Source organism: Dendronephthya gigantea, unplaced genomic scaffold (assembly GCF_004324835.1).
Source record: "Dendronephthya gigantea isolate DGI-Jeju-01 unplaced genomic scaffold, DenGig_1.0 000057F, whole genome shotgun sequence".
Classification (NCBI taxonomy): Eukaryota; Metazoa; Cnidaria; class Anthozoa; order Malacalcyonacea; family Nephtheidae; genus Dendronephthya; species Dendronephthya gigantea.
Window position 1 is genome coordinate 666,012 of NW_021163067.1, and position 14,176 is coordinate 680,187.

At 36.5% G+C, this 14,176-nt stretch overlaps 1 protein-coding gene and 2 non-coding genes across 4 annotated transcripts; 2 read left to right on the forward strand and 1 right to left on the reverse strand.

Moving 5' to 3' along the window:
* Nucleotides 1-15: 15 nt before the first annotated feature.
* On the forward strand, nucleotides 16-97 carry Trnal-cag. Its single transcript has one exon. It is a non-coding gene; the product is annotated as a tRNA-Leu (tRNA).
* Nucleotides 98-213: 116 nt separating this feature from the next.
* Trnal-caa lies at nucleotides 214-311 on the forward strand. The gene is given in 2 exon segments: nucleotides 214-251; nucleotides 266-311. It is a non-coding gene; the product is annotated as a tRNA-Leu (tRNA).
* A 916-nt stretch (nucleotides 312-1,227) lies between these two features.
* LOC114529533 (elongation of very long chain fatty acids protein 4-like) lies at nucleotides 1,228-10,065 on the reverse strand. Of its 2 annotated transcripts, none has more exons than XM_028551350.1 (9): nucleotides 9,951-10,065; nucleotides 7,427-7,499; nucleotides 6,524-6,711; nucleotides 5,815-5,898; nucleotides 5,151-5,207; nucleotides 4,330-4,435; nucleotides 3,656-3,664; nucleotides 2,858-2,985; nucleotides 1,228-2,277 (listed from the first exon to the last, which is right to left on the reverse strand). In XM_028551350.1, the coding sequence occupies exons 2-9, from the start codon at nucleotides 7,473-7,475 to the stop codon at nucleotides 2,092-2,094; spliced, it is 807 nt and encodes a 268-aa protein (XP_028407151.1). In that variant the 5' UTR covers nucleotides 7,476-7,499; nucleotides 9,951-10,065; the 3' UTR covers nucleotides 1,228-2,091. The 2 variants fall into 2 exon arrangements, with proteins under 2 accessions (XP_028407151.1, XP_028407152.1); XM_028551351.1 differs by lacking the exon at nucleotides 9,951-10,065 and adding an exon at nucleotides 8,496-8,556.
* Between the last annotated feature and the right edge of the window lie 4,111 nt (nucleotides 10,066-14,176).

Here is a 14,176-nt window from a genome sequence, read left to right on the forward strand (position 1 = left end):
CAGCACCGCGTTGTCGGTAGCGTGGCCGAGTGGTCTAAGGCGCTGGTTTCAGGCACCAGTCATTTCGATGGCGTGGGTTCGAATCCCACCGCTGCCACTGTCAGGGTGCATGTACGTCATGCGGAAACATTTTTTTTTAAGATTTTAACATCATAATATAGGCATAATTTTCATTTTTTATGCCACTAGGTGTTGTTGTTGTGGTAGCTACTCGTCAGGTTGGCCGAGCGGTCTAAGGCGCCAGACTCAAGAACGTGATGAGGAATTCTGGTCCACAATGGTGGGCGTGGGTTCGAATTCCACACCTGACAAGTTTTCACTAATGCTAAATTAGTACTCCTATAATATTGTTTTAAAAAATACTTTTTGAAATTACTTCTGTCGTTTCCCCGTCGATAACGTCGAACAAAGCGATATTAGTTCCGAAATACTTTGAACAGTCATGTTGGCCTAGCGGTCGAAAGCGCCAGACTTAAAATGGTCTACGATGTCTGGTCTACAGTTGTGTGTGTAGGTTCGTCACGTCTATTTTATACTTGAAGAGTAATGCAATAAACTTTGCTCAGTTATGTACAAACAGGGTGTCCCAAATTGCAACAGCTGCAGGCTTAGGTAGCGTGGCCGAGTGGTCTAAATAAGGTGCCGGTTTTAGGCACCAGTCATTTAGATGGCGTGGGTTCGAATCCCACCGCTGCCACTCTCGGGCTGCATGTACCTCATGCGAAAACATTTTTGTTAGATTTTATCATCAAGGGATAATTTCAATTTTTTCTAACAGTACGTGTTGTTGTTGAGGTAGCTACTCTTCTGGTTGGCAGAGCAGTCTAAGGCACTGCGAGTTGGGGCACCTTATTAACAGTTATGGAAACTCTTACATAATATTTATGAAAGAGTGTATTTTCTCTGTTGGATGCTTTCTATGTTTATGCAAATGTATAATTTCATACAAGCTAAACTTTTTGCTAGTGCACAAAGGTAGCACCAAACGTTGCAGTGTACAATGCAGTGTACAGTGGTATACTAAAGCTGCTAGCGCTATCCACCGAATATGATAGTGATTACTAGCTCTAAAATTACCCGATGTTTGGGCACCTAATTTGGAGGTTCTCTTAAGAGAATAACTATTACCTCAAGTCGGTAATTTCATTTCGTTAAAAGTGTTTTTACAACAGTTTGACTTAAAATTATGAATCCCGCACTTATGAATTTAATTTATTAGCCTACAAACATTAATTTCGACATCAAAATATTCGACATATAGCTATGCAGCTCACAAAGATAGAGGTCCAATATGTTAATTTTAGATATCAGATATTCACTATTACATATATCATGATACCATTCCAGAAACGCAACGCCATCTTGACACGTCGGAACAGACGGCAGTGACAACAATACAATTAAAACATGGCGGAATGTACATTTTACCAAAATGCATGCAATCAGAAGTTATATGTAACAGGAACGTAGCCAGGGAGAGAGTCGTGGGAGCCGCAGCTCCCTCTCTTTGAAAAATTTATTGCTAATATTATATACTTACTTCGAAATGAATTAATTTAATTAAGAAGAATTAAATCTACTCAGTCTTTCAAGTATGCTTGTTTTATTCAGTCCAGGCTAATATTCAGTGTTGACTGTTATTGTCATGAAAGACAAGTTGAAACTCTAGCCTCACGGCCCCCCCCCCCCCCTCTTTAAGGTCTGGCTACGTCCCTGATATGTAAGAGGATATTGCTTTCTGAATCGTTAGGCCCGTTTGGCCTTGCAATTTTTGGTGCGAATGTATCACCAAAATTAGCCCTGGAAATTACGAGGTTGTGATTTTATGTGTGATTTTTATTGATAAACATATGCGTAACTGTTTCCCTCGCACGGCCTAAAACTCTCAATGTTTTGTGAAATCGCAGGCGTTCTCATGCAGACATTTTTTTAGCCGTTCATGCAGACATTTTTTTAACGCGTTCTGATGAAATGTACATTCGCCATCATTTTCGTACAGGCGTTGATTGCATGATTGATACACCACATCTTTGAATCATAACGAAATATTCAAAATTACGTTCTGAATTTCGAAATGCTGTTTCACGATCTTTAATTTGACTTCTGTCCTTTTTCTGCAGTCACTCGATTTATATATGACTTAGCGAAGAAGTTAGCAAACAGTATCAGAAGAGAGATACCATAGCAGAAAAACAATCCAAGCACCCAACGTGGAAATGTACAATCTTTTATGGTTATCGCGTGTAAGATATACACTAAAAGCATGGTAAATTGAATCTAAAAAAATGGTAAATGTTTAAAACAGGCATTAATGAACGTTTCGTTTACATTTAAGACAGCATTGACTAATGACTATTCTATTCAATTATAAAAGTTTTTTAAAATTTCTTGCCATTATTATTACTATGCCAATTTTTGCCATTATTATTATGACAATTTATCAAAAGACGCCGGCTTAGGCGTACACTCGTGCTGTGTTGGATTGGGAGGGATTGTGTTGTAGGGATTTAATAGCATTACTTGAGGGCACAATCATGGCGTGTTGTGGGAACCTATAGCGTAAGTTAAGTCTTTGTAGTTACCCTGGGCCTGGGAAGATAGTATATATGGTATTTTGCAGTTGCAGCAGTCATCGTGGTCCAAAACGCGACCTACACACGACGAAACTTAAACTCATGCTCTCCTAGAGCACGAGTAAAAAATAAGCAATCGCCAATAGTGTGTGTATAATTTTCAAAAATTTTATGGAACTTGGGACTTTATACGACCAGCGCCCATCCTGAAATTTTGGTAATCCCACTTTGAAACGTCATTAATATGGAATAATTTTAAGGAATATAATTGCTTGGTAACATACCATTTGTAACGAAGTCAAGTATTTCTTCCACCATAAATATTTCCTGTATTTAGGTCCAAGTGCTGACACCATATAGTAGAAATACATGACGATGTGAACAAAACAATTTAAAGATGCTCCAAAATAAGCTAAAAAGAAAGAAATTGCATTGACGTATACATTAAGGTGGATCTGTGAGATTTTTCCATGAATGTGGAAAAAAACAAACGACCAGGTGACCCAACGCTACCAACATGCAAAATCTCACGAGCGAATCTAGAGTGGATAACTTTCCACAGACATTGTGGACTATAATATAGCTATACTCGTCGTATACCAGCTGATCTGAGATCATTAGGTCATGATCGAGGTGCCTCGAGCTATTATGCGCTTGGAATCATTTGTCCCCGTTTTTCCTACTAAGACTGACAGGTTGAATGGCGCGAAATTAAGATTCTAATTTACAATTGACTGAACAACAAACGCTGTCTACGCTTTCTTTCTCAAGCACCGGTATCTGGCTTCTCACTGGTTGATTTTTATACTCAGATCAACTGGATGAGCTGTTACGGAATCTGATTGGTCACTGGACTACATTGTATATCAGCTCATATACAGCGGGTATTAAAAATAGCCAGTAATACAGAATTTCATAATTCAGAATTTTACACATTGTTAATGTTATAAAATTCTCGTTTTATAAATTTAACAATTATATATACGACTCGGGTTCATGGTATAATCGTTAAATACACGAGATATCTCAAAACGACGTTAGAGAGCAGTGTAATTATCAGGTCACTTGAAGAATGCACTTACTTGTTCCACCTGTTAAAAAAATGTAAATATATAAATTACGTGAACGTAAAATCTACCGACAGGGGCGCACACCTAACGGGGGTGAATGCATGAAGTGTGCTGGGATGGCATTTCTTTGTTTTATATCTGGAAGAGCCATATATCTTCTTAGGGAGAGTCCGCATATAACCTATATAGCTCATATTCTTAATATTCATCACGAGTTCCTCCAGGGCCCCGGGGCAAAGTGGGTGTAAAATTATTAAGTTCGCTCAGAGATAATTGACTGAAATAACTACAAGAAGGAATATTGGACCAAGAAGATGACGTCTCGAAATATTTTCATTAAATAAAGTGGTTCAATAATTTCAAGTCACAGGGCATCACATGCAAGGTGCAAATTGTATTTTGGGCTAAAAACCGAAAAACTAACAAACATCCCCCAGTGTTATCATGAATATGAAGAGCAATTCCTACCCTCACCAAGATTCATCGTGTCAAAAAGTAAATCTAAATCTTGATAACAAAATCCAAAAGTAATCATCTGTATTTTAACCACTACACGGAGCGGCTGTGAACTTCAACTCGATTATTTTCTGCCTCGGTTTTTTATTGAAATTTTAGAGGGTCGATTAAAAAATTAAACTATGAAATAAATATTCATTCCAGAAATAATAAATTAATATTCAACCAACCAGGATTCCACTTGACTACGGTCCACCACAACAAACAGACGCTTATATGATGGTACACGTGCAAAAAACTAACTTGATTGTCTTTCTTGCGCAGAATAAAAAAGAACTAGGAGAAAGAGTGTTCAAATATACTTACTTTTACATAGTTATCAACACGTATACTATCACATGAGTTTCACGCATGTCAATCAGCTCCAAACCACCCCTCCCCCACCCCAGCTAGGGCAAACTGTCGATTGTCATATAATTAACTGATCTGAGATCAACGCGAATCAGAAGAGGGAATCTCGACAGAACTGAGTTTCTTTATTTCTTAATTATAACTCATTTACTTTACGAAAAAAGCAATTCCTTATCTTTTTGTGGTCAGGATTGTATGGGTTTGAAATGAACCATTTAAACTAAATTCAAACTCAATATTCAAACTAAATTCATCAGCTTAGCTGAAAAGAGCTTCTAAAAATAAGTTTGGTTGCCAAATATTTAAAAATGGGAAAATATAAAGCTCTGCAAAATTGCCATATTTTGTATGAATTAGTGTAACGCCCGCGAAAAAGCCTCTTCACCACAAGTGGTAACTTGAGACTTTTTTGCGCGTAATATTAATTTATACAAAATTTGCCAACTTCATCCTGCATCCTTAATCACTTACACTTTTCAATTCTTCGAAACTAAACTTCCCAATTTTGCTAATTTTAGCATGCTCTTTCCAGCTATATACTGCCGAAAATTCCGGGTTTTAAATTTAGTCTCACTCTTTTTAATTTAGTTTAAAGGGGGAATATGGTGCAATGGGATCCAAACGCATAATATATACTTACTGTATCAAAGAACTCTATAAATTTAGAAATAAAATACAACCATGTAACACTCGCATGCTAGAAAAGATAAAAAATAGAACAATCAAATTTTTGGCATGCATTTATATGCCATTTATCAAGCTCATGAGATATGTTGGTCGGCATTGTAGACATGCACAATACATGGATGCACTAGTTTGTACAGTGCTACTGCATCCTAAAATGCATGCATTTCTATTGTTCCGCTTTCGGATGCCGTTTTTTTTTCGAAAAATAACTTTGGACTTAATTAACTTTGACTAAATTGATTTGGTACAGACGGTGGCCGGTATCTGTCGCAAAATATAAACTACCTACTTAACCAATGTCATGCCTACAGGCTACAACAATTTTTGACCAATATTTGTGCCGATTTTTACAAAGTTAGGCCCTTATGTGTAGCCTATATGATCAAGAAAGCAAAAAGCAAGGTCCGTTGTTTTTGCTTTAACGAAAGGCAATATAAGCAATCAGTGGGTCAAGTTTCGATTTGCTACAAATTCGCGTCATAAAACTCTGATTTGCATATATGTAGACTTTGCAAGTAGCATTTTAATGACCGCGCAATTAATTATGCTTCTGTGGTTGAGCACAGTTATAATAGAATATACATGGTTTGGAAACCACACTAGACATACTGAATTACCCTTAAAAGACTTGGATGATTCCCAGGATCAACGCCTTGGCACCAATAATTGAAACCAGGTGTGGATGACACTGAAGCCAAGTACTATTAGCAAAACGAAAAAATTGCGTTTAAGGATGTATAAACCTTTTTGGTAATTGCATCGCAACCTACTGGTTTAAGCTTTCTTTACTCTCGGGTTATGCATCTTTCGTGAAGACGTGCACAGAAAAGAATTTTGACCAATATATGTGGGAAAAAGCCATAAACCGAGAACAAATCTGGGCCTTATTTTCGTGTTGTATGCCTTGCATCCACTCTTATTGTTTACAAGTGTCGAAGAAGGATGTTTTGCATCTTGGCACATAGCTCATGATCTAGAAACTCGCAGTCTATTTTATTTAAGGTTGCTCTAAATTTGTTGAAACGATAAAGTTGTAACGCAATTACAAGAAGGGTTTTTTGTAGTCAAAATTATCTACTAAAAATTATATATGATTTAGATTATATGTTTATACTGTATATTACTTATATCTTATATTACTGTATATCACGTAAAGCATGCAATGTAAGAAAAAATGGATATGTTTGATACACTGCGATTTGTTTGAAACACAATATCTTTTATATTCACTGCACTCTGACAGCATTTAGGGACTGCTCATAATTATCTATTACTATCTTATATAGAATTTAACAAGACTCATGTAATGTATCTTGGCTGTCCTACCTCATATAACATATATGTAGATAAAATAACCAAGCCGAAATTATAAATTACAAGAATCGCCTTCAAATCGAATGCTTCTCTGCTCTTCATCACTCGAGGACCAAGGCTGACTATCATGACATACAAGAAAACTAAAAGAAGTGTGGACCATGGCGTCGACATAAATGGCCAGTTTGCCGTCCGAGGATCTAAAAATCATTTTTTTAATTAGGGAATTATTTAGCAATTATTGAATGTGCATGGTTGAACATGACATGAAGAATTATCAAGCTGAAGATTGTGGTTATCAACCGATAATTCTTCATTCTTGAATTCAATTCTTGATAATTCTTCATATCACGTTAAAAACGATTTCAATAATTGTTTTATTATTATTTTAAAAGAATTAACGTTTAAACTCGCTTGCATTTGTGTCAGTTTCACATTACCGCTCCCTTGGGACGTTGATGCCTTCTTCCGATAGGTGCATGTGAAGTCAAACATGGGATACAACAATTTATCACACGTTATGACGCAATAGCGTGAAAGAAAAGTCGTATCACACATATGACGTCATACGTTGGACACGACGATTTCACTCAAAGCTATTAGCGAATCAGAGGGTTTGGATTTTTTGCATAATTAACTAACAGTTAATCTGCGAACTCGAGTCGTTTATGCGCTGATAGCCGACGAGTTAGCCGTTAGTCATGTACGACGAGAGTGAGCAGAATAACTATTAACTGTTACGTAACACAATGCATAAAAAAGACGTAACCCACGTTATGACGTCACTTGTTGGGCATGATGTTTTAACCCATTGCTATCAGTCAATCAGAGCCTCTGGTAATAAGGAGTGTGCCGTTTTGAACAATGAAGAAAAAAAGAAAATACTGCTCTAAAAGATCATGAAAAGTGTCCCACCTCCTAGCTCCATTGCCGTATGATAATGATCAACAATTCTCTCCATCATGCTTCTTCACTCGATCGATATTATCTAAAGCAATCAGGATGTATATACATGAAGGAATACAATCTACCGCAAGTCAATTACGCACTCACTGATCTGAAAGAAACGATGGGTTAGTGTTGAAAAGCACTAAGGAAGCTAAGGATTTCCTGGCTGTAACTTTTGTTTGCATGCGTGTGATTATTATTCGCCAAAGCTGAGGTGAATATCGATTTATAAATTATTAAACTGAGATGGTAATAAGTAGATTATAAGAGCCTCGGATAAGGCTCTGTCATCTTCGCATGGCTATATTTTTCGTACTTTACAATATTTTGCAGTCAAACTTGGCAATTTACTAAGTTTAGTAATAATACATTTTCCGAAAATTCCGAAAATTGGTCTATTATGCAATGGGTCGATTGGTAGTAACATAATTCCTAAAAATGTTAACTGATACAAAAATTTACATTGCACCCCACCCGCACCCCTCTGGCCTAGACTGGGGGAATGTGCACCCACATGCAGTAAAACGAATGAGATACGTGCCAGAACGTAGATCGCACTTATTGGTGATCATTGTAATATACAGAAATTTATAATTAAAACCCAGCTAAGCACAGCAAGCGCGTTACGTGGGAAAGCAATCTTTCTTCGTGATCAAGGCAAAGAGCCGTGGTTGCTGGATAATACACATGATTCCTACCTGGCCAAATCAAATGCAACATGTCACTCACTGAGTTGAGTGAATTCAATATCTAACTTGTACATGCATACAGTATTCAATTACGTGTTTTAAATATACCGTATACGATATTGCAGAATTGCCTTACAGCTCTTTTGAGCTGACAATTATCTGTATAACCACAATGATCATCAACTATATCCTAAATATCAAGACATTTAATTTCTCAAATCAAACTCAATTTATATGACTAATAATCAATGACCTAATCGGCAATACGTACATAATATATAGTAGAAGTAATATAGTCTCATACATGCAATCATGCAAATTTGCTGGAACGAAAAAACAGAACCTACCAGCTTGGAGTACCTCACATATACCTCCTTAGTAAGTGATTGTGTTTCCGCCGAAATAGCATTTTATTGTAGTTAATTGTCTATGGTCGTGGAATATGATTGGCTAAACGAACATCGCGTGAGGTTATATTTTATTTCGAACGCAACTTGCAAGGTCAGGTCAACCATCGTGAGACCGTGAGACAAAAAGTCAGAGTTGGTTGAGTTGCTTGAATTTGTGTTTGAAAATGTCTTGAAATTTGATCGAATGCCCCGGTCGAAGTATGAAACATTGGGGTAAAATTGCACGGTTAGAGAAAACGTAAAAATGGCTAGATTGTACCTAGTTCATAAATGTCACCCCAGACAAAGAAAGTAATAATGTTATTGTACCAAATTGTACCAAAACGGCAAAACCAGTGTACTTTATAAGCGACAACGCCGTACCAGATTCTTTTTGGGCAATGTTAAATAGTGAAAATTCCTCCATCACTAAAGGCCATTCACACGATCCAACTTTGTCGGATCGAATTCACTTCTGATTCTGACATATGGAAATGGAATGTAGTTTGTTATTGGTAAAGCTACTAAAGCAGTGCTGCATTGGCTTTATCTTTACTTAGTTTATTTGCCGCCCATTCTGCCTATATACTTTGCAAGTCAACAGACTATAAAACATCCATCAGAAGTGAATTGGATCCGACAAAATTGGATCGTGTGAACAGGCCCTTTATGCATAAATGTAATTTCTTTATTCTGTACGGTTGCAAAACAACAACGTTTAGCAACGCTAAATGTTAACAAATTCGATTACGATACCGGAAATCTAATAATATTTCCCACAAGAGTATATATTGTATTCTAAAATACACAACGATATGATAGGACAACGGGACTACACTGAGTCAGTCCGCCTAGTTTGAGTGGAATTTAGCTTGGCCGGTGTGCATATTTTTAAAACAGACAATTGAGTCTCCAAACCGTAGCTAATAGTAATACCTGACAATATACCTCACTGTGTCGTATTATCTTATGATTATGAGATACAAGGAATTCAAATTTTAGATGTGTGTATTTACCCAGGTAAAGCTGATCTGACACTACAGTTAGTAGGTATTGCAACGATCACTGCAATTTAATAAACTTCACACAAATAAAAATATGTGATGCAAGACGGACTGAGTTGCAGTATTATGGCTACATGCAATCATTCGTACATAAAAAGCATATATTCAATCTCAAATCTACCTAAAAGCTTATAATAAAACGAAATGGTATTGACTGACTGCAGCTAGAGTACGCTCTAATGTCAAAGTCATCCAAAGCTTCCAGATACAACACTTCAATGGATGTACAAGGCCGACATAATTTAATATATACATAATCGAGCAGATAAATTTGTCGATTTGAAACGTTTAAACGCCATATTAGGAACTTTAAATGATAGTGATGCAAATATAGTTTAAATTTACTTACCATAAGAAAGCTTCCTCGCTTTAATACAACGATTATTCACAGCTTATGTAAAATGAAACTAAAACAAAGCTAAGCGACTGGTCGCTGAAGGTGTATGTTTACGACCTCCCACGGCCACATGCTCTCTGTCTCCACATGTCTAATGTTTACTAAAGTTGCATAATTTTAATATTGTCGTTGTTGCGTAATCAAAGCAGTGAACTCAACAGTAACTATGGGGGCATGGGGCGCCAAATGTAAAAATGTTTACACACAAAATGGGTGCAATTTTTCATTATTTAGTTACGTAATATATTATATGAAAACAATCCAATGATTATTTACAAACAGTCCACGTATTTTTTGCAGACAACCTATAAAGTCATGGTTTATAAACAACCCGCGGATGGGTTTTTTTCAAATTAAATAATCCATCCACAGATTATTTAGATTATTTGCATACAATCTGGTAGGATTGAAAAGACCAGTAGGATTTAAATCACTGTAGAACAAGTTCCGTGTACATACGTACGCACGATATAAATGCATCGCGCGTGAGCTCGGTTAGCTACAGGGCGCTTATATCAGGGCGCTTATATAGAGCGCCCTGGTTAGCTATCAAACTATGGGGCTCGCTCAGGCTCGCCCCAATAATGACCAAAAACTGGGTCAAAAGTCAAAACAAAACATATTTAAATGCGGGCAGATGTACAATTTTTTAAAAATTTGCCCGGTACTGCAAACTGATACTTCATTTCCCAGTTCACTGATTAGTGTTCTAGTCAGTGAGCTCTACTCGAACTTTTGTTCCGGCGGCCCAGTCAAATGTCAGCTCATGCACGAGAGTTTAAAGGAAACCGCGTGAAAACTTGTACTCCAAAAAAATGCAAACTGGAAAAAGCCACAAGAAAATACGTTTGAATCACTGGTTTGAATCATGTTTGGGGTGAAAGAAAGTTTAATCATGCAATTGCAGCGGTTCGGTCGCGTTGATGTCGTAGAATAAGAGAATGAGAGGAACCACTTGTAATTTGAATGTAGTCGCGCATGTCGCAATTAATGATTTGTATCTGGTCTCATAATCCAAAGTAAGCCATTTCCTGCAATGGGTGTTGCATGGCAGACGGTCCGATTAAAGGCATTGAGCATCTTAATTCTAAATACTCTTTCAACTATACACTACTCTTTGAATTACCTCCATTGGTAATTTTACTGACCACCGGGCTTTTCTCTCCGTCACCAGCTTTTGTGCTCGCTGAGACCGTTGCAAAGTATTTAGTAGAAGGCCGAAGCTTCTTGAGAGTAAGTGCAAGAACCTTCGTGTTTGTGTAATGCATTTTGAACTGACTGAAGAGTCTCGCTAGTATAAAAGCAAACTTGATATCCTGTCAATTCATCCCCAGTTCTTGTACTCTCATCAGGAGCCTCCCACGATACTTCCAATGTGTATAATCACAACGAGATGTCAAAGAAACGTCCATGCAATGGAGGACCACTTGGTACTTTTATGAAAGAGAGACAGATTAGTGAAAATTGCAAACACCTGATTCAATAAATACACCTTAGATTTACATTTGCAACTAAATTGCTTGGAAAGATTTACATATCCATGTGAGTTTTTACCACGAAATTTAATTAGCTCTATTTGGAGCTATGATGGTAAAGAATAAAATAATTTGGATTTAAATGATATAGAAGAAAAAATTCAGAAGACAAGGTAATTCCACGCAACATGCATACAGCTTCTTTGGTCTTGAATTTGTGGTAAACTATTGGCTGAGTATTCTTCAAATGACTATCCTGTGTCTTAAACCAACAACATAATTAGTGTTGGGTGTGAGATCTTGAAGAACGTATTGATTTCCATAATATGCGCGGGATATCCTTTTGACCTCAGTACCGTTCAGGTAAATGATAAAATGAACGATAACAATGGATATCATAGGTAATGGAATTGTCCACGACAAATGAACGGAGAAATCTGATGGTTTAGCAACAATGTTTTGAACAAAAGCCAGAAATTGAACTGGAAGAAGATGAAATTAAATTAATTATTCAAATTAATTATAATTGACTAATTTAAATGAACAGTAACTCGTGAAAAAGCAGCACCTTCTAGACAGAATTCTATTATAAGACCAAATTTTGTAATCTCCAGTTGATTTGTATCTTAATATATCTTGCATTATAAATATCAACTTTCGTAGTCGATGCTTGGTAGCTGCACTGGTTTCCTTATATCTAAAAGAGGATTTAGGAAGAAACAACTTTCCCATTTCATAGGATTAAAGCATCGTATATTGCCCAAACAGGGACGTAGTCAGACATTAAAACTGTTTAAGGGCCCACAGTAACTTGGTTTTCACTGTTGTGGTGTCCCTGCCATTCTTGTCCTTGATTTGTCCAGACGTCTGTTCGACGTCCTGTCATTTGTATTGGCAAAGTTAAATAAATAAATAAAAATAAATAAATAAAAATAAATAAATAAAAACAGAGGTATTAGAAGTATACTATAGATTCATAGTGCTTATATATTTGCCGGAGTGGTGACATTGTGGTAATTATTTGTTAAAAGAAGTTTACAGAGTGGTAGACAAAGACCAGCTACAAATTTCCGAACTGTTGTATTAGATGTAAGAAATGCATGTTTTATTCTATTCAGCTTTTCAAGGGACAGTGAAACACATTGTTTGCCTATTCACAAGTGTGTATATATAGGCGTATTATGAACGCAAGTGGTCAGGTTGACCAGGTGCGTCGTAATTAACAAGCATTTGGCAATATATTTTCTGAAGGGGTGGGGGAGCCGCAAGGGGTTTTTATCGACTTTCGAACGAGTACTTGAACGCTTCTTTGTACTTCTTATTGTCAGTAGAGCCACTGCCAGAAATATCGTGTCTGGAAACTTAGCTTTGTTGGGTAATAATGCGTCCTGCATATCTTACTGCCTAAAGAAGAAATAGTCAAAATGGTATGGTAATATACTGTATCTTAAGAGGAAAAGCCAGTTATCTCTATGCTTCTTATTCTATGATTGTGCCCTCACATGTGAAATACGGCAACTTGATGTCAGGAGCGACCGTGCAAGTAGAAAATTAGTGCAACCATGGGGTATTGCTTGATTGTGTGTTGTTGTAACAAAGATCGCTGGTTGCGATAATTTGTCTCTTTCCAATCTCCTTTGTACCGACATTGTTCCAACTAGTTCCAATGAGTCCTAAATGCTGACACAGCATATTTTCCCGATTCTTTACCGGAATTAACTTTTCGCCAAGTTTAACCATTCTTTACTTCAATGAAATCTTCGTTCGGCAACTTTGACAATCGTATGCCGGACGCTAAAGGAGAAACATTATTTCATAAAATATATCACTAGAATATATTCTATTACTGCGCATATTACCTGCTGTTATGGGTTCCATACAGTTATCCACACAAGTGTATTCAACATAAAGATCTTTTGTAGTATCAGGACAATAGTGTGATGATAGTATAGTTATCGTCAACTGTCAGTTCACAAGATCTTTTCCCACCACAATGAGATTTTACCTGACAAATTGCTTGTCCACTACAATTCTAATCGACAGATGCATTGACATGAAAGATCCCACTTTTGTTGAAATCGCCATAATGAGCTTTGTTGATCATCATACGTTGTGTTGGAGAACAATGAACAACTTTTATTTTTATACGCCATTTAAAGACCATTTTTTGTCGTCACACTAAAATGACAAATTTTAAATAGGTCATGTGGGGAACCTTTTTGAAATTGGTCGTATACTTAACCGTTTTGAAATCATTCATATATATATGGAAAGTAAATTCTAATTTTGTCCTATGATTGCATAAAATCATATTTAACTAACCTTGGTGGAAGTAGTGACTAGTGATATTCAGTGTCCATGGTTGAAGCAAATTTCAATACATTTTTTATGCATGCGAAATGTAGCCTGCGTGCAGATAGATGATAAATTTCTTAAGAATAAAAAAAGCAATAAGTACATGTTAATATCATTTGCATCTAACCCTCTCCTTTTGCTCCTACTAATTACCTTTCCGAAGTTGGAATTACTCACTGACGGCATAAAGGCTGTATTTTTGGTGATGCTAATAATGATTATTAAATAAAAATTTTACTTACAAATGCAGTATTGATTTCAAGATTAATAATTATGATTGTTATACACAAGTCCTGAGTAAGCCTATACTCTGTCAACTCTTTTATTACAATTTGTATACACTGTGAT